This window comes from Clavelina lepadiformis, chromosome 9 (genome assembly GCF_947623445.1).
Source record: "Clavelina lepadiformis chromosome 9, kaClaLepa1.1, whole genome shotgun sequence".
In the NCBI taxonomy this organism is placed as follows: Eukaryota; Metazoa; Chordata; class Ascidiacea; order Aplousobranchia; family Clavelinidae; genus Clavelina; species Clavelina lepadiformis.
The window spans coordinates 14,833,340-14,854,346 of NC_135248.1; the positions used below are offsets into that span (position 1 = coordinate 14,833,340).

At 36.4% G+C, this 21,007-nt stretch overlaps 3 protein-coding genes across 5 annotated transcripts; 1 reads left to right on the forward strand and 2 right to left on the reverse strand.

Annotated features, from left to right (window-relative positions):
* The first annotated feature begins 1,770 nt into the window (after positions 1-1,770).
* On the forward strand, positions 1,771-12,631 carry LOC143470429 (leukotriene-B4 omega-hydroxylase 3-like). 2 transcript variants are annotated; one of them, XM_076968561.1, is made up of 12 exons: positions 1,771-2,076; positions 3,562-3,706; positions 4,063-4,195; positions 4,266-4,424; positions 4,554-4,710; positions 4,828-4,962; positions 5,102-5,189; positions 5,764-5,866; positions 6,076-6,289; positions 6,450-6,532; positions 7,190-7,381; positions 12,402-12,631. In XM_076968561.1, the coding sequence occupies exons 1-11, from the start codon at positions 1,840-1,842 to the stop codon at positions 7,356-7,358; spliced, it is 1,623 nt and encodes a 540-aa protein (XP_076824676.1). In that variant the 5' UTR covers positions 1,771-1,839; the 3' UTR covers positions 7,359-7,381; positions 12,402-12,631. The 2 variants fall into 2 exon arrangements, with proteins under 2 accessions (XP_076824676.1, XP_076824675.1); XM_076968560.1 differs by lacking the exon at positions 12,402-12,631 and adding an exon at positions 7,771-8,153.
* On the reverse strand, positions 8,187-12,557 carry LOC143470430 (cytochrome P450 4F6-like). 2 transcript variants are annotated; one of them, XM_076968562.1, is made up of 11 exons: positions 12,348-12,557; positions 12,030-12,174; positions 11,484-11,616; positions 10,685-10,843; positions 10,367-10,526; positions 9,986-10,120; positions 9,737-9,824; positions 9,463-9,565; positions 9,101-9,314; positions 8,880-8,962; positions 8,187-8,659 (listed from the first exon to the last, which is right to left on the reverse strand). In XM_076968562.1, the coding sequence occupies exons 1-11, from the start codon at positions 12,555-12,557 to the stop codon at positions 8,494-8,496; spliced, it is 1,596 nt and encodes a 531-aa protein (XP_076824677.1). In that variant the 3' UTR covers positions 8,187-8,493. The 2 variants fall into 2 exon arrangements, with proteins under 2 accessions (XP_076824677.1, XP_076824678.1); XM_076968563.1 differs by lacking the exons at positions 11,484-11,616; positions 12,030-12,174; positions 12,348-12,557 and adding an exon at positions 11,126-11,265.
* Positions 12,632-15,390: 2,759 nt separating the features above from the next.
* LOC143470431 (uncharacterized) lies at positions 15,391-19,224 on the reverse strand. The gene is made up of 7 exons (XM_076968565.1): positions 18,901-19,224; positions 16,993-17,121; positions 16,824-16,883; positions 16,663-16,755; positions 16,467-16,595; positions 16,301-16,373; positions 15,391-16,217 (listed from the first exon to the last, which is right to left on the reverse strand). Exons 1-7 carry the CDS (start codon positions 19,027-19,029, stop codon positions 15,985-15,987), a joined length of 846 nt encoding a protein of 281 aa, XP_076824680.1. The 5' UTR covers positions 19,030-19,224; the 3' UTR covers positions 15,391-15,984.
* Between the last annotated feature and the right edge of the window lie 1,783 nt (positions 19,225-21,007).

Here is a 21,007-nt window from a genome sequence, read left to right on the forward strand (position 1 = left end):
TTTCATTCTTACGGCGACTTAAGAGCTGGTACTCGAAATAAATTTAACATCGACACCAATTTCAATTTAACATGAAGCCTAGCTCAAAATCTTTTCCAGTTTTTGGAGATCTATCCATATGGGGCGCCGCCTATAATGCCTAATGCCGAAGTTGGTTTCTTACAGTTAAACAAATACTGAGTTGGGTTTATAGCAGAACCAAGAAACTAAAACCAGCAGATGTTTCTTTTTTTCTTGACCTTATCCATCGATCTTCAACGTTGCCTAATTACTTTTGCTTTAGCTCAGTGCGCATCGGTGTGGCCCATCCGTCCATTAAAAAACGAGCATTGGAATAAGGTAACGCAGCTATAGAAAATCCGCCGCATGTAATGATGACATTGGCTGGAAGAAATAGGCTGCTCTAATACTGATCGATAATATCGAGTCAAATCGATGAAAGCTGCTGCAGCTTAAGTACGTCATTGGCTTTTAAATTATGTATAAGCTTTTTTGTCATAACGAACATCTGCGAAACGATGGCGAGAAATGCTGAACAGTCAACATTCTATTAAATGCAAGGAAAAATTGATACTTCACTTTATGGGAACTCTTTCAACAAAAAATCATTCTTGTTCCAACTATGATCACAACTTCGGAATATTCCACACCACACAATGAGGTAGGCTACTTAACTGCTGAATTACGATAGTTTCATGAAGAATGTTTAATAATAAAGTCCAAACAACTTACTCAAACTTTGACAACTATCCTAAATTTTGGGAGTTATCGACCAATTTGAGTTTTATGGCGATTTTGTTATTAATTCTGGAGTTATTCATATATATTGTGTACATTATTGATATGTCTACATGTACGCCATTTAAAATTCACATTCTTATCATATCATATCGTTAGGCCCAACTGTGCGGAGCGACAAACAAAGCCAAAATCCACAGTTATCCGTTGCTACAGTTTTTATAATAGACCTGTATAAACAAGCTCTTTTTGCAAAGGGAGAAGTATACTTTGTTTTTTCCTGGTTACATTTGTCGACAGCAAATTCTTATCCAGTAGTTCCGTTATTTTCTTTTGGGCCACTGATAAACGTTTTAAGTTCAAGTTCAAACTAAACTTTTTTTAGGACTTACTGTAGATTAACCTTTTTATCAGTCGTTTTAGACACGGAGACGCACAAAAGCTCTTTGGAAACGTCTCTCCGCAAAAACATAGCCAATCAATAAAATAAACTCAAGTTTGTCTGAGTTCTGGACCTGAACGTGCTAAGTAATTTGTAGGTTACAAGCCTGTAGCGTAATATTTCTTGTTGGCCTATTAACAAACACATTTTGTGATTTCTAAAGAAAATGTTTCAGCTGATAATATTCATATACAGTGCATCATAATGGAATAAAGGTTTTGCAGGACTTTCACAAGCGACAAAGATTCCTCATTGCTCGAGTTCAGTTATCGAGCTCTCGTTTGGGCAAAGTTTCCACTGTCACACATTTTTTGTTCCAGGCTTTTGTTTTATTCAGTTTTTCTTATTTTGTCCGCTAATTAAGCACTGTTTACCAGGTTTACTAGGTGAACAAAAGCAAGCGTCGTTAATGCCTTGCCCAAAGACATTACTTACAATGCCAGCGACACTGAGTGTTGAACACGTAACACAACTCATATTTACTGCAATGCCTGGTTTCGCAAATTTTGTTTATTTTTCATGACTGGGAATTTCCCCATAATGGCAGCCATTACCAGTGGTAAAATGAAAATTACTGATCCACGGTCCTGGCTAAGCCTAACTTGAATGCATTTTTGGAAGCAGCACGGCTACCTTGCTCACCTAAAATTAACTGGTTGATGAATGCAACGATGAATTACGTTCTGTATATATTTACACCTGGAAGTGGAATTGTTTTCTCTAAAGCTGGCATAGACTTGATCATTTTTTCACTCATAATTTTAATCTTGCATCATTACGTCCTCATATTTTACAAAGCGTGGAAAGAAACAAAACATCAAGACAGGATTGCTGGATTTCATCTTAGTTCGAGCAAATACAAAAAATTGCACTGGCTTAAGGGACATTCTGCTTTTGTAAGTACCAACATGTTTATTGCCAGTCCAGACAGGCCAATTGTTTTCAAGCGTAGTGTTTAAATAACTTGAAAAGTAAAAAATGATTTCACTAAAAGTAGGTTCAGTCTATTAATAAAATAAATGGTTAGGTTAGGAAAATGTGTATGCAAAAAATTGATATTGATATGTCAATATACAGCATTTATAACTAATCCGTTAGGCTGCCACTATTTCACCAAGAAAACATCTTTCGTTCAAAGATATGTTTTAAAGATTCTTGTTCGCCTAACTTGAATACTATAAAATAGCAACCTAAACCTGAATCTAAATCTAACTCCAACAAAACCTTAAACAGCTTAAATTGACTTTTGCATGATATTTATTCTCCCAACCTAACCACCTACCTCTAACAATGGATTGAGTGACCTACATGCTGTGCTGTGAAATAGTCACTTGGATCTAGTTATTACTACTAGCTTGAAATTAGATTTAGTTCAGAACATTAGAAGGTCAAAATGGAGATTTAGGTTAGATACCGGTATGGCTCACTGTGTTAAAGTTAGGTTAAGAAGAAACTTGAAAAAGATTTGAATGTATCATGCTTTCATTCTTTTTGGCAAAGTAGTGCCAGCCTATTATAATCTACCTTTTACTGTCATAAGTTTAAGTGATAAGTAGTGTTTTGAATTGAATTGCACAGAAAACATACTTTTGTACGAGGTATGTGTGCACAAATGTTGTAATGAATCTTAAGCATTAGTTAGCTTGGGTGAAGCCGAAGTCTAGCTAACTCGCACTAGCTTTACTTTGCACTAACTGCAGTAGTACACAATAGCACTATGTTATGTGTGCACTGCAAAGGTAAGCCAGCAATTGTGGTGCCACAAGCACAAGCAAGATATGTCCTGTTTCTGGTATTCTTTTGGTATATGCTGTGTAAAGGGTGCTAAATGCATTGAATGATACTGATTCCTGGGCATTTTGACAAACTGACAGACAAAGTCGTAGTGAAAAACTTTTGACATAGCATAATGTTTCTCTGTCTGCTCATATTGAGTTTTTACTAAACTACAACTCAACCACCTTTTTATGCGAAAACTCTCCAAAATACCAAGATGATATGTTTTATGTATCTTGACAGCCAAGTTATTGCAGTTTCTTCTTGGTTATGTTAGAATTAGGTATTAAAACTTTGCCTAAGAGCATTTATCTTGATAAGTTTACAACCAAAATATATTTATGGCTCTAATGTTACAATTATTGCATATATAAGCTGTTTTTTTTGCTCATAGGTTTGACCATTTTTTATATATGCAGTTTGCCAACCATGCATTTTGAAATAGGCTAAAGCTTGCATGTGGAACCTTCATTGCTGACAGTGTTGCATATCAACTAAAGATCTCATCGAAAATTTAAACCATGCATTTTTGATTCAAAATGCTCACGCTAAATGCAAACAATACATAAAAGCTGTAATAAATAATTATCAACCATTTTTTACAGTATACTTCCACTGAAGAAGGGTTACTTAAAGCTGTTGAAAGGACAACTGAGTTTCCTGGCTTATTTAATTTCCATGTTGCTTCGTATTTTTCATTCCTCACCCTTCATCATGCCGACACAGTAAAACCTCTACTGGCCAGCACAGGTAAAGATTTCTAATGTTAAAAGGTGATTTTGGAACTGTTTTGCATTTCTGATGAAAAAATCGTGTAATACTGGTATGTGCAGGTATGCACTGTTTGATAGGTTGTTAGGGCTGTATCACTTTAGTTTCGTTTAAGTTTTTTCAAATTTTTAATTTTCTTTTCTTCATGTATTATTTCAAATTCTTGGAGCTGTTGGATTTGAACATAAGCAACAGTTTTTTTGTCAGTTGCACTTGACAAGAAAGGTTGATAGAATACAGCATAAAATCTTGCACTTTAATTTGGAAACTTATAATGAAATATATAAAACTTCTCTGGAATCATGTGTTTTATTAATTTTTTTATACTGTAAAAGCCATTAAAGAGAAGAATATTTACGGGTTTTGGGAACCCTGGATAGGCGAAGGATTGCTCACCAGCAATGGCAAGCTTTGGCAGAGACATCGACGTTTGTTGACTCCAGCTTTCCACTTTGGGATCTTAAAATCGTGAGTTATTTGCAAGAAAAAATAAAACCAGACCATCGACATCTTAAGCAGAATATGTGGGTTGGTGCAGATACATTGGGATTTTCAACGAATGCAGTAAAGTTATGTTGGATAAGTGGCAAGATGTAATGAAACAACCAATAGAAGTGTTTGAAGACATCGGTCTTCTTACTCTGGACACAATGATGCGTTGCACCATGTCGTCAACAACTGATTGTCAAAAAATCAAGTATTTCCTATTACAGTTTCATAAACATTTTTTTTGTATTGCAACTATGAATTATTGTGTATAAATTGAATTATGTTAGTGATTGCTTCAAATAACTGTGGTATTGGCTTAACCTATGTAAATCTTTAGAGGACATCCATACATCAAATCTATTCATGCGTTGAGTAAAATATCTGTGAAACGTCTTGACCAGCCTTTGTATTTGATTGATTGGTTGTTCTGGCTTTTACCAATTGGGCGAAGATATCGCAAAGAGATAGAGTTTGTCCATTCCTACACGGCTAAGGTTTGTACAATATGAACATATTTTGTGTTTTTTGTCATAATATGAATCGGTAAAAGATGTCCACTTTGTCCATTGTGTTAACACCCACCTCTGTTGTCTGAAAATTTCTTTCAGTAGATCATATCGGATCGACGCAAACAACTGACACAAACTGTTGGTTCCATTCAAACAATTGCAACAGAAGAAAATGATGAAGTTTTTTCGAAACAGCGTAAAGTTCTTGATTTCATCGATGTTCTCTTGCAGTCGAAAGTAAGAGAAATCTTTGCAGCGAAGTACTTGTTGGGCACTGGATGCTTTTATCTGCCAGTTTATCCTATCGATTATTTTCATGTTGATACTTGTTTTTATTGGATACCTTAAACGAAGTTATCTTTCAAAATGTTTAAAGGATGAAGATGGTTCTGGGTTAAGTGATAAAGAGATAAGAGACGAAGTGGACACTTTTCTATTCGAAGGTCACGACACAACATCAAGTGGTAAGTTTTACCATTATTTTTGTAAGTCACACGTCAAAACGTTGTACAATGTAAAATGCATACATTTTAACCATAGACATAAAATGTGAAATTAATATGATATTTTTTTAAACTTGACAACTTCCTTACGAGATTTTTGTTGGATCAGATTACACATAAAGGTCTATATTTTGTGTTATTTTTGCACTTCACCTAAACTTGGTTGTTTTCCTCATACCGTATCCGCAGTGTCCTGTTTGACGCATGATGTATTCAGCATTTTTATATTTATATTCTGCATCACTTATTTCATGTAAAACACTGAATTAAAGTTAAGATAGAGATAGGATTTTTGGAAAACATTGACTTTTTACAATACCATTGCTCTAAATTTTTGAAATTTTTTTGTGCAGCTATGTTTTGCTTTTCACTTCACTGTTGTGTACAATATTTTTCTCTGCAAGAGAATTATTGTTGTTGCTTTCAACACCTTTATGCCCAACCACTTAATGCTGTTGTTATGCTATTGTTTATGCTGCACCAATTACTCTACATTTTTGAAACCGTTTTGTACAACTAGCATTCTTGTTCTTAGGAATATCTTGGGCATTGTACAATCTTGCAAAATACCCAAAATTTCAAGAAAAATGCAGAAACGAAATTCATGATGTGATTGGACTGAAACCAAATGTGGAATGGTAAGTCTATGATTTTGTAAATACATCAATTGGCAATAGTAGGATCATTTTTGCCTCTGTTGTACTTGAAAATAGCACAACTATTTAAAGTGTTTCAGTGCATATGTATGATAATGCAGTTTTTATTTCAAACGTTTTCTAATGTTCCAAGTTATAAATAGGATTTTAATTGAAATGCAGCAGAATTTAAAACTTTATTTTTTGTTCAGGGAAGATTTGCATAAATTGTCTTATCTGACAATGTTTATTAAAGAAAGCCTAAGGTTATACCCACCAGTCTGGCTCATAGCCCGTGAGCTCACAGAAGACTTGTCAATATCAAGCAAGTACAATAAATCTGGCAGGGATATTCCAAAGGGCACTCGCATGGTCGTTCATTTTTTCTCGCTTCATCGCAACCCACACTTATGGGAAAACCCAAATGTACGTAATGAACATGTAGTGGTTTGCAATACATCTTGGATAATATTTATCTGCAAAACCTTGCTAATGTAGTAACACATAGAGTGCAAGCATGGTAGTGTACAAGTTTATAGTTATAATATTTTTACTTACTTTTGTTTAATGTACATCTATGTTTCAGGACTTTATTCCGGAAAGATTTTCCAAATTAAATGTGACCAAATTATCATCTCATGCTTACCTGCCGTTTTCTGCTGGTTCTAGGTAGTTATTAAGCATTGCATGTCTTTGTCATAAAGTCTACTTACTTTTACTCAATCTTCTGTTTTGGGTAATTTTTATTCAACTTATCAGTTCCAGCGTTGCATATTGAGATAGTTATTGACAAACGTTTTGATCAGCTTTAGTACTGGACTGAACAACAAGCTACTGTTTTCGATAACTACATTATTAGTTAGTTATTTATGCCAAAAAAATTATAGTTTGCTGTTTAAGTTTTCGTCCTAAATATTGGCTTTTATCTTTTTTGCAATCTTTAAAACTCCACTAAAATCAATATATTTCTCATACCTTTACTATGAATAAAAATTTTGTTAGCACACATCAATTGTCCTTCAGACCTGTGTTTACTTTGCAAGCGAAATAATATTTAATGCTGAAGTTGCTCTGATTATTATTACATACTAAATAATTCAATTATTTCAACAAACTGTCATTTTTTGCTTAAATTTGCCTGATTTTTATGGAAAATTATAATTGTTGATACAAAGTAAAAAATTTAGATTTTAAAATAAATATGATTTGAATTTTACAAAAATGTTGAAAAAACGAAGTTTTTAAAATAGTTAGTAAGAATTTCTGAATAAGATGTGCTTTGGTGTTTATCAGAGACAATTTGTTGTTTTAGTTGTATTTTTATAGAAACTGCATCGGACAAAACTTTGCAATGAATGAAATTAAAGTTGTTCTCGCTCAAACTCTTCGTCGATTTCTGCTCTCATTGCCTGAGGATGAACCACCTCCTGTCATGGCTCCCATGATTGTACTGAAGGCTAAAGATGGAATAAAGATCAACTTCTCTGTTCTTTAAAACATAATTCACTGATATGCTGGGTGAGCTTGAAATGCGTTCCTTTATGAAGCCATGAATTGTAGTTTTACTGCTACTACTTTTAGTTCTATTCAAACATATTCATCTGATTCAGCTATATAAAACTTTTAGTGCAATATGTTACAACACAAAGAACTGTCATGACTTATTTATTGCTTTGCTGCACTTTCTACGTCGGAAGTGGTCTCCTTGTGTTAACATTTGATTCTCTGATTTTTAATACAAGTCATTTGTTTTCTGTATTAGACTTATAACAGCCAATTTTGCAACCAGCAATTCACTGCTTCCATTAAAATAAATCACAATTGATCGACATTTTTATTTCCCTGTTTAATATAATCATTTCTTAACTTTAATTTTTTTTATCTTATGTTATATTTATACTTCATAGGGATGTACAATTGTAATCGGAAGACACTTTGGTGATTTTATTTATGATAACCGCTAGAGGGTGGAAGAAAGTTGCAACAATCAAACCTCAGTGTTGTTAAATGCAAATGCAGTTGCCTGTTTAACAAGGGTACAACATTTTAAAACCAAACTAAATCAAATTAATAACATTGTAATGGAATGGGTTGTTTATGGTTGTTGAACTTAACAGGTTGACCCACTTCACTACAATGTTTACTATTCGAATTGTTTATTGCGGATGATGATATATGAGTCTCATAAGGTCGTTGTCTGCTTTTCTCAACCTTAGACTTAATTGTTCACCTTAACGAATTATTGTCTTGTGAAGATGACAACAAAGTTATCTAACTTGATACTGAACTTCTTCAAATTGATTTCAACAATGTTACACAGGAATGACAACTGTATATACTGATTATATTGAAGCTTCTTTGAACGATTACATTTGAACAGAACATTGGCACAGCAACAGCATAAAAACCTCCATGTTACAGAGCTGATCTTACTAGACGAATGAATGAACGAATAGCTTAGGCAATATATACGCATGATATTTAATGCCACGAATTAAAACGGTAAATAGGAAGTCATTGGCACACAATGCTTAAGCCTTGCTAAGCAGATTTGCAAAACCAGGAAGTATGCTTTATAATCAATCTATATGCACAACATACACCGATTATCACAACATCATGAAGATACCTTATATAGGTTTGAAATTAATATAAATTCCATCCGTGGATTTCAGCACCAGCTGAGGACTCATTTCTGGAGTAGGTAGGTTGTCCAGAGACATCTTATATCGTCGCAGGGCTTGAGCCAAAACAACCTTCATTTCGTTCATCGCAAAATTCTGCCCAATGCAGTTTCTAAACAGATGAACAGGTTAAAAAATGAGAGAAAAAGTAAACTGTAGGAAACCGGGGGTTATTTACAGACTAAATAATGAGGAGCTGAAGGAAGGACAAAGTAAAAGAAAAAAGGTAAAATTAACAATTCAAGCAAAATGCTTCGGATTCAGTCAGAAAGTTTTATTCGATAACTTGCAGGAATCGTGCAATGTTACTTCGTCATAATCAAAATGCAAACCTCGACCCGGCCGAAAACGGAAGGTATGTGAGTGGGGGGCGCTTTGCCGTGTTCTCTTTTGAAAATCTTTCGGGGATAAACTCCTGTTTGGAAAGAAATAACAAATATTGTTACATGTAGAATAAGTGACATTCCAACCAAAGCTGCATTTTTTCATGTTACCCGATTATCTTCAAGTTTAATACAAACTGGCTTGAAGATTTGACCGAATTAATACGTACTTCAACTTTTTCCCATAAATTGACATTCCGATGAAGGGTGAATATGTGGACAACGGCAGATGTGCCTTTGGGGATGTCCCCGCCTGATTTGTTAAATTCACTTTCCATTGGAAGGTCTTCTTTGAGCTGTCGAGCAATCAGCCACACCGGGGGATACAGGCGCAAGCTCTCCTTTATAAACATAGTTAGGTACTCAAGCTTGGGTAGATCTGACCTAATGGAGATGTAAGTTAGGTTTTAACCTTTCAGCGAAATCATAGCACCTACAAACCATAAAACTGGAAACAAGGTTAAGTGGATACACGAGCGCTATAATATTATAATTATTAATGGATACTACACAAAATTAATTAATCAGTCACCATTGCACATTCAGATTGTTGCCAATTACTTCTTGGACTTCCTTCCTACATTGCTCTTGAAATCCTGGATATTTTGCCAAATTATACAAAGCCCATGATATCCCTGAACAAAAACCGTACATTAAGTAGATAAATCTAAGAGGATGATTTTGCAATCAAAATTCTTGGCCTAGTTGCTTCACCAAGACCAAAATAAGAACATAAACCAGCAGTTATGCAAATAAAATCTAAAATGTGACTGCATGCTACATTTTAAACAGAAGACTTTTCTTACCACTTGATGTTGTGTCGTGACCTTCAAATAAAAAAGTGTCCACTTCGTCTCTTATCTCTTTATCACTTAACCCAGAACCATCTTCATCCTTTGAGACAAACATATAAAGAAAACAACAATGTTGGCGCTTTTGCTATGTGGTTGCTAACAATGTACAAACATCAAAATATTGACAGAGTTATCAAAGAATCAAGCAATCAATGGTGGATTGCTCGAATTCTTCCAAAAAAAACCTATTCTTAAATTTACTTTTGCTTTTAGAAGAATATCAATAAAGTCCAGAAGCTTCTTCCGTTTTCTACCAGAATCATCCTTCAAAGTTGGATCACTGCTTTCGGTGTTTATTTGGTCAGTTTTTAGGCAGTTACGCCGACTTTTTATAATCTATCAAAATGACTTCATTATTGAGTTTAGGCATTCAACGGCATCACTTCTGTTATCAGCCACATTATGAAAATACCCGAAGAAACCTTTAGTCAACACTTAAGCCAAACCAAAAAAATCCATGTTAAAAAAATTGCCAAATAATCTTGAGTTTTGAAATGTCATCGTTTCAACAGAACAAAGGTCAGAAAAATGAGAATAAAACCATTTACGGTTCCCAGATGAAGTTTATGAAAGAGGTCAAACCTTTTCAGTGTACGCATGAACAAAGTTAACTTGTTTTCGGAACTTCCATCCAACAGGCGAAATCCAAAATATCCAGTCAATCAACAAGATTGGATATTTGAATCGAAGCATTGTAATTTCACCCAGAATCTGTACCGCTTTGATATAATTCTGTTCCGCTCTGAATAAAAAAAAAATAGGACTTATTACATTCACGTTTGCATCAATCAGTCTTAACTTCCAAACCAATCCCCCTAAACCTAAACCCTTGTCACACTAATATCACTAACTTGCCGTTTCATGCTACTGAGTTCAGCAGTAAAGTCAATTCAAACTTACACTGCATTTTGGCAATCGGTGTGTGATGACATGGCGCATTGCATCATTGTGTTTAGAGTTAGAAATCCAACATCTTTGAATACTTCTATCGGCTCATCTACAACTGCTGCCCATTTGTCCAGCATTTCTCTTGCACAGTTGTTAAAGATGGGAATATACCTCAAAATAATTTAAATCGGCTTTTACGCATCATTTCAGCCATTTGGAATTACTTAAACATGCCCTAAACTTAAACTACAATGTAGCAAGTTGTGGGAAAAGATGGCAACCAGCAATGTAAAATTGAGACAATTGACTTGTACTCGTGTCAGAGCAACCTAACCACTAACCAGTTGACTTGACATAAATGAAGCAGATAATCAAGTGGAGTCTTAGTGTTTTAACAAAGCTGTAAGATAATTGCTTTCAAGTTGAAGTTACAGTTTCTTAAATTTGACCTACTTTCCAAATAGTTGATTTAAAGAGCTTTTTGTGTCCAATCAGATGACCGCAAAGCTTTCTCAAAAAACAGAGGCGTGACGACTGTTTCATAATTCATTACAACATTTCACTGTTTGTTGAAAATGGGTGGACATGCAACATTGTTCACTGAACAAAACAATGAAAAGACTTAACTTGCAACTACACAGCACACACATAAACTTGATAAAATTTTCAGGGATGCCAGTCGCAGAAAATAGAAAAGTTGCTAATTAGCGCTTATGTATGATGTACACACGTTTGATTTCATTGAGTTTAACTTTTCGAAAAAAATCATTTGTACAAATTTAATCAAGTATATATGGTACATATCTCTTACGATGTAAGAATGTTGAAATGAAATGCAGGTGTGATGAGACGACGATGTCGATGCCAATGCTTTCCGCTACTCGTAAGCAATCCCTTCCCGATCCAAGGCTCTAAAAATCTGTACCCCCATTTACCCTTCGGAGCTAGAAAGAAAATATGTCATTTAACATTCCGATACAAGTTGAGGCCACAAGTTCAAGTTTTATACATAATTTACCCCTCTGCTGCCTCAGGGACGTTCATCTTGAAAGGCAGTTAACTTTTTTGAGAGAACATTTCAAGGAACATATATACTACAAAGGTGACATGACTAACTGTTTTATTGCCATTTGAAGGTACCTCTTTTGAAAGTTTTGAAACCCCTACTACAGGTGTCTATGCAGTATGCATCACAAACTAATATCAACTGAAAACGTTGGGGAAATTCTTCTCCTTGCCACGACAGCATTTATTCACATACATTCAAATATATCTACAGGATTGTCAACAAAAAACTAGAGTTGACGTCCCCTTGACTCTGCCTGGTGTACCTCAACTACAAACATTTAAATCTTACCGGAGCTTGCCAGTACAGGCTTGATCACTTCAGGATGATAAAGATGCAAAAAGGAGAGATTTTTCACTACTTGGAAGTTAAATAGTCCAGGAAAATGAGAAGTCCGACCTGCTGCCTTTAAAAATCCTTCTTCATTTTGGGGGTACTGCAATAAAGCTCTTAGTCAGTGTAATTCTTACATAATAGAAATTAACATTTAATGGATTAATCAACAACTGGATTACTGCATAGGTTTTTGAGTCACTAGTTTCTAATCCACATATAGTAAAATGATATATAGTTAAATGAGGCTAAAAATTTTATTTGTATTCTGCTTACAAAGTGTGTGTGTCCTTTCAGCCAATGCAAGGAGCTATATACACTTTTTTTTAGGTGAAACCCAGATACTGTGTCAAGCTGTTTAGTCAGTTGCCGCGAAGAATTGAACATAGAAATCAAACGATGCAGAAGAAGAACAATAAGTGAGAAGATCAAAAGGTCCAGGCTCAAGTGGGAGAGGATGTACCCACTGCACCATTGTTGGCTCATAATAAACAGTGTTTAGCAGGGAGAAACTTTACCGACATTTAAGTTAGCTGAAATAAATTTGTAGAGATGAGTAGTTACATGGAGTACGCTCTCAATGCCATGAAATAACCACTATATTTGTGAGCACAAGATAACAAATTCAACATAAAAATTAATTTAGTATTTTTTCTTCACAAAAGGTCACGGCAAGACAATGATATATGATGCTCCGCTGTTGTCACAAAACAGCACTCTTCTAATTTATCAGCAACTTCATGATTTCACACTTGCAGTTTTTAAGGCTAACACACAGCTGTGGAAGTGTAAACTCACAACATCACAATTCTTCTGCTATACTCACAAACGTACAGAATAGTTAACAATGGCTACATAAAACAAGAGATATTATAGAAGTTATTGTGAAATATTGATACAAAGTAAGGATATCTACAATTTGTGCATCTCTGTGTACTTTCTGCTCATTTTGGCAAGCAGAGATTTCACAGAGCAGTTTCTAAATAAGTGCTAGGTACAGAAAGTAGTGGCTGCATTATTTTAAACCATTTTGCTAACATATGTGTAGTAAGGCACAACCTTTCACATAACACAGCTAGATGCCTTATTGCAAGTTGATGGGCAAGTAAAAGGTAATCGGAAATTTTCCACAGAGCTCGCATATTATCCCCATCTTGACTACGCTTGTACAGCTTTAGATTCAAAACAGCAGAGTAACAACCTAACTTTTTGAAATCATTATGCGCCAGGTATAGACAGTCAAGTGATATGATTGGCTGGTATTCATGTCAGTTTTTGAAGTAAATTGTGTGCGAAAAGACACATATTTTGGCATGCACAGAAACCTTAATTCTTTGTGTATTTATCATAACTTTCCCTTTTTTGCTTCCGGTGAAGCAGAAAAGGGAAATTTGGCTTCTGTTCGACTTTCGTTTGGCAAAAGAGAAATTTGGCTTTTGTTTAATTGGTTGGAGTGAACTTCAAAAAGTTTGGCGTGCACATTGAGCCTGTTGTGTTTGTGTACCATTACCACATATTCTGCTACAGGTGAATATGTAACGATTTTACGCCAACATAGTCCCGAAAACTACACAATGTTTTTCGAATATCGTTCCTTTACTGTGTAAAGAAATTGACGTGTTAGCCACCTGTGCAAAATTTTCATAAGCTGATGTCCAAAACACTTGCGATTCAAAAAAGAATCAAAGGGGGTTGAAAATAATTTCTATTGTTAAGTGTAAGCAAACGGAAAAATCTTGCCAGTCAAAACAAGCTTAGAAAGGTTCTTTTCACTGCTAGATCTTCAACAAAGGTTTGTGTTGTGCTTAAGCATAAAAACCGGTAAATACAAAAAAATTTAAGAACATATGCAATCGCAAAGACTACTCACAATGTCAAATTACAATGTACTTATAGGCTTATCGCTTACGACTATCTCTATTTGAAACAAGCGTGTGCCTAACCTAACCCGATCTGCAGAGTTGGACAAGTGCGCACTCAAATTTGGTTACTAAAGTTACAGTTATATTCAGTAGCACCCTTCAGATGCAACAACAAGCAGGTTTATGTAAACTTAGCTGAAGTTTGCATGCTACTACCCAATTTTTGACATAGTTGTTAAATGCATGTTTACATAATTCATAGCAATTCTTTAGCAGAAAACTTTTGGGTTTGGTGGCCGTGCTGAAGCTTATATCTTTTTTACATTCTCTGATTGGTCCGTAATGCACGTTTTTGACCTCAAGGCCATGTCACATTTTTCCCGTCCAATTTGTGGAAATTATTGCTGATAACTACTAACATGTTTGCGACTACTTATCAGCATCAGCAAAATTTATTCGTTCCTCACATTGAAGACGAAAAATAAAATGAATGACAGGCTGACAGGGGCTAAATCATCAAATTCAGTACCTGGCAGCCTGTGAGTGCGCACTTGCAGTGCACTTTTAGGTCTCTTGCGGAGTCAAGATTTTGTTGAAAAAGACTGAAATATGAGGCCTGGCTCCTAATGAAAGCTTCAATGTGGGCTACTGGATATTTGCAGTTAATGATATCGATTTTTAAAGGTTGTGTGTTTTCCTTGCAGGCTAACCTAATTCAGAATAAACCCGGCCCCTCTGTTTGGTCGTAGCCATAAGACTTTTACAACCTGTACTACGTGCATTGTCCCAGCTTATTTCATCTTTTATAACAACCATAGGCAATAAATGAAAGGTACTATTGCAACAGCATGTAGTTAAATCATCCAATATCAGTGCAGTAGCGCTGGCCTACCAGCCTGCTAATAGTATAAACTGGTTGTTTCAAACCAGCAGGGCCTCAGGGGTCTCTTACGTCTTATAGGCTAATGTACTTCTGCACTGTGATTATGATGTAATAATTCCTTAACACTCGATCCTGATATGGGCACGCGAAAGTAAAGGAGTCTCAGACAGGGGAAGCTGCACACAGTTTTGTAGGATTTAGGACTGCTACCGTACTCTTCGATCCTTATTCATAAACTACTTGTTATTTTGCTTCCAATTTGTTAACGGGGAATTTCCCTTCAGCGAGTCGAAAACAACAACAAATCAAATCATTTTCAGGCACAGCCCCAAACGATGTAAACAAATCTGGTGTTTAAATCTCTTTGTTCAACCCAAGTGCTTCCAATTAAAAAAAAATGAATAAAAAAATATTGAGCGCTTTGAAAGAAAAAACAGAAAACTGAAATGTTTAGTGTTTTGTTTTATTTGTTTTGGACAAAAATTACAGAAGTAAATATTTTTACGAGCCGCCCCTGCTGATGATGCTGTTCTCACGAAATCATCCGTCTTAACTACTTAATTCAGCAAGCAAGCAAAGTGTAGCCTATTGTGTACTTTAAGGCAACTACAGGACTTGAAAATGGTTGTTTACAGAATGGCTCTGGTTATCAACGTCTTGGCTTATGACATCAAAAATGATGATCTTCACTCACCAGCTAAGAAACCAGTTGTAAACAAACTCGATGTCGAACGAAGCTTGGAAATATTAAAGTTGCTCTTTTAAATTTTGTGTGCAATATTGTCGTAACATTCCGTAGGCTATGGGTTTGGCTACCGTGCTAAGCTTCTTTCGTAGTGCTACCACTGTAGTTCACATTAATCACATAATGCACGTTTTTAACTCTTCAAGGCCCTACCGCTTTGATTGATTGTATGTGAGCGTAGACTACTTTTTTGACTATGCTGAAGCAAGGTGAGGTCAACATGATCGTTTCCGATCCAGATGTTTTCCAAACGTAGGCTTATGACGTAGCATAGAGTCACGTGGTTATGGTTCGGTTGTCACAAAGTAGACAAATCAATTTCAATCATGATTGCCACGGTATATCATAAATTCCGTAAAAGAAATTTTTACTCCGTTGAAAGTGTGTAGTGTTGGTTTCAAGTGGATGACTACCGCAGGTTAATTATATGGAATAGGGTGGTGGATGAGATGGATTTCCCTCTGCTGAAGCTCGCATACTGTTGAAAGCTTGTTGTTGTTTCTGTTGGATGGCGTCAGAGTCTAATTGATCAAGTGCCATGGCTTGGCCTAAATGGGCGGTAGTCGTCGGTGGAAGTGCTGGTGTAGCAGGTTGTGGCATTCCCCTTAGTACCGTTTGAACAACGTAACCCGTCTGTTGTTGGTCAGGCTGCACATCTGCAAGCAAAGGCTGCAAATTTTTTACCATTTCAAAAGAGAAGAACTGAACACGTGACACGGAACTTTCTGTAACGACTTACTTTGAACATACGCCGGTGGCTGACCGGTCGTGTTAGCAATGTACATTACCTGGTGGTTAGGAACGGAATAAATCTAGTAATCACATGTTAAATCTTAAAACCTAAATTTGATTGAATTAACATCGAATATTAATTGTCGAACCTGATTTTAGAAAACACTCCTTACCTGTCCACATCCTCCACCGCAACATCCATGAGGATTCACATAACACGTCAACGATGCGCTTGCAATAAGGAGGATAAACAATACCATGGAAGCAGCAATATTCACGACAGTTAGTCCAAACGCCAAACTCTGCCGAAATAGGGAGGAGATTACTTCTTTGAAATATATGAAGAAAAATATCTACAAGATCACGCACCAATGTGGCATCTGAAACCATCCCAAGTTCGAACCCGAAGAGTATTGCGGAGAATACAGCTGTAGTGATTGCAAAACCCATATGGCAATTGACCTAAAAACAATTAGACATCTCGTTTGTAACTGACGGATCTTCACTTTCTCGTATTTGAATCTACTCACAATACAAGGCGATGCACTTTTTCTACCAGCCGCTATTCCAAGTCCCCCAGCAACGACTGCCTAAACATAAAATTTTTAAAAAATCCATAATTTACTGCGCTTAGCACTTTAATACGAAGAACAGACTTGAAAGTGTCGATCGTTTGTTTGAGTATTTTATAGTTCTTACCCAAACTCCACACCATAGTCCTTGAGACCGACCGTATATGTAGAAAAAGCTAAATGTCCAATTTCGGTGGATAGATAGACCGGCCACCCCCAATACGATGCATAATGATCCAAGCACCACTTCTACAGCCTATTGCAATTTCTTCCGTAAATAATGTAAAATTACACATTCAAATCTTAAAGACTTATCGCGCATGCTCTATGCATATGTCATTACACTCAGATCACTTTAATATGCTTAAAGTGAGGCGCAATTCCAAGAACCAGTTGGCACCAATCTCCAGAAATCAAAAAGTAGCGGCCAGTAAACATGCCAGTGTAAGGATTTTTAATAAGATGTAGTAGTTAAACAGTTAGGCCTATTACCAAAAATCTATCGCAAAGAGCATACCGTTGTTGTATTGGTCCTTGTTAGTACCTATGCAATGCAGTGCAGTCTTGGATTTAGCTAGTCCGGTAATTACGGTAAAAACAAGAATACTCCGCCAGTTCATGTACTGTACTATGCTGAATACTAATCTATCTATGGTCTATGGAGAGGCCATATTCCATCTAAAACGCGTTAGTGGTGTACCGACACTTAATCACGCGACACTTGATCACGCGACGCTTAATCACCGACACATAATCACTAGGACATTTAATCACGCGACACATAATCACTAGGACATTTAATCACGCGACACATAATCACTAGGACATTTAATCACGCGACTTGGATACTTAATCACGCGACATTTAATCACGCGACATATAATCACTTGGATGTCGGAAAAGCGTGAGGAAAATTCAGTAATTCAAGCTCGTGTGCATCTCTCTGTGGGAATGGCGATGTGGATTGCTTTTAAAATTGGCCTAAAGCCAAGGGCTGTTAGTCTTTCTTTTAGAACTCCCCGACAATTGTCTTTGACTCCGTTGCGCCGGCTTTCTCTATAATGTTTCTTTAAATCAACACCAGCTTCATAAAGTCTAATTGTTATATTGTCCGAAGTAAGTTGTATCACAATAGAAACATTTTCATCATCTTTTCACATTTAAACAAAACCATAACCATGTGTAGAGACAAGAAGGGGAGATTTTAACCAAACCTTAGTTTTTGTACAAACACATTAGCCAATCAGGAAATAACATGTCATTTTGCATTGCTACGTATAACCTATGTAATATTAATATCTAACATTATTCTATTGTCACAACGTGCAACGTGCACAAATGCAACGTGCAACGTTTCTGCAAGGAATTGCTGGTACTCAACCTTCTATTCCAATGCGGTACAAGGCACTGAAACTGCGCGTGCAAAACACAGTTGACCGTTATCTGTCAAGCGAGATTTTAGTGCAGTTGCTTACATTTCCCATGCATAACATTGCTGTGAATTGTAAATGTAAATAAACATTGTAAATGTGTGATTAAATGTCGCGTGATTAAATGTCCTAGTGATTATGTGTCGCGTGAATAAATGTCCTAGTGATTATGTGTCGCGTGATTAAGTGTCGCGTGATTAAATGTCCTAGTGATTATGTGTCGGTGATTAAACGTCGCGTGATCAAGTGTCGCGTGATTAAGTGTCACCAAACCTTAGCTAGCCTACCACACCTTCTGTACCTACAGTAGAGCTATAGAGTTTTGGTAATAACTGTTCAACCACTACATATTATCAAAAATTCTTTCACTAGCAGTATGTTTACTTTACTACTATATATTCTTTGATTTAAGGCCTACTTGTTTTTAGATTTGCCCTTCACTTTAATTATAATCGACCGCTGACGTATCGGATACATTTCCTGTTTTATGTCTCAGCTATTCCTTACAAAGTAAACTAATCTTCTTAACATCAATAAGCATTCACGAGCAATCAGCAAGATAGATCATTTCCAGCCGCCCGAAATTAACCATTGAAAGTGCTCACCGCGATTCCTCGGAGTTTTCTGGCTTTACTGGAGTTGAAAGCCTGTTGGGGTTGAATGAAAATTTGTGCTTGAGGCTGCACCACCGCTGATGTCGGCGTGTTCGACGGGTAGGAAGCGGTCATGTTCATGGCAAATCTTAAGTTGATGCACTGTAGCGAAGTCAATCAATTACGAACGTTGAAATCATTAAATACAACTAAGCTACGGCTATTAGTTTTTTGACATTTCGACCATTGCTGAAAATTGGCCTATGTATGATACCTCGACTATCTATCAGACACAATAGGCCTACTTGAAGGTATTTCTACATACGCTTTCCTACACAAAATGATTTTGGTTGAACCTCATGTCTGCCGTTTACTGTAATAACCCGAGGGCACTTTTATTACAGTATTTTGACAATTAAACTTTAATATCTCTAGATTACGTGTACGTGATACTAACTCTATAGGATAATTATACATACGTGTTATAGTTAAGTTATCTATATCAATTTCCTTGTCGACATGTTGTGTACGTGTAGGCTTAATGTACAAATGGCCAGAGGCAATATTTTCCGCGCTGGTCCTGCCCGCTTCATCGATTGTCACAAGGAGACAGCTGTATATAACGTGACCAGGGCCAAACAGGATTATTATAGTCTACTTGCAAAGTGAGGTGTACAATCGATGACTCCAGAATGACCAGGGAAAAATAACATATTTGCGGACCACGGAATGACGATTTTGTCGGTGGAAAAAGTGATTCGCTGCGTCAGGTTGTGAAGTTCATCATTTCTTTGCCGGTTTAAACGTTTTCCACAGTTTCGAACGAATTTTCTCCACACTTGTTTCTGGACCGAGAAAAATCGTTGCTCTAAAATAAGACTTAACTATCTGTAAAACTGTGACGTCCAACGGGAAGTAGTCTGATGTACTTTCAGTAACTTCACATGAGAGTTGCGATAAGTGTAATGTTTCCGTAAGATCGCATGTAGCGAAAGGAAAGTATAGACGAGAGCTAGCTGGTAACCATGTTGGCCACTTGCAAAATAAATGATGACAAAAATGTAGGTTTCTCGTTACTTCAAGAAAGTTGGAACTCTTGCAATTTCCTACGCCATTTCCTGCGCTCCCAAACACGTCCGGAGGGCAAGCAATATTTTTAAAGCATGGTTTAGGTCGTCAGATGTGCAAAATGAAAGAATGTGGCTTTTTTCATGGAGAACTGCTTAGTTCAAATCTACCACCGCTTTGAAACACGACGTCAATAGGAACAAGCATCATAAAACCATGGCAATACGCAGTAAGGTTCACAACGCAAGGATACTACCCAGAGCCGGAGAAAGGGCCACATGCTAAAACGAGGCCCCCAAATATGACTGAAAGCTTAATATTATGCATAGAAACAACTAATACTGACCCCACGCCTTTCCCCTTTCCACATTCATATTTATTTATCTTAATGATACGGTGATGACGAGAGAGCTTGGAAATTTTCTGATCACAGTTATTTTGTTTTTTTTGCTTGCAAGTTAGCCCTTTCTATTCATATACAGCTTCGTTCATCGTGATTATTCACAATACCGTTGGCCTACGCTAACTTAGTATGCGCACTGTACAATATGGTTTGCGGACGGCAGCTTTCTTGCCAGCGACATCTCCATTTCTCACCGATCACTGTCTGATTTTCAATTGTCGTTTCAGATTTTCGCTGATGGGTTTATGACACTGATCCTGGACGAGGAAAACAAAACAATGCAGTAGCGTCATGCTTAATTGTGATGCTCGAATGGTAAAGGTCTCGGGTTTGAATATTGTTATTGTTTGGTTTTGTTTTGTTCAAATTAATTTTTAATGTAATTTAGTCATGAGAGGTGAGAGTTTGGGTCGGTGGGGATTAGTTTTAAATTAATTTAGAGTTCGGAAAAATTGTGATTTTTAGTTGAAAAACGACGTTTGTTTCTAATTGCAACCTAGCACCGGAACTGATACCACCTGCGATGATTATACACCCACATTGGTCTGAAACTAAACCATGTTTAAAATGATTTCAATTTTTGGAAAGAGAGAAAAAGACTGATTAAAGACTAAGGTACCTGTACCGAATAAGGCCCACCTAACACTT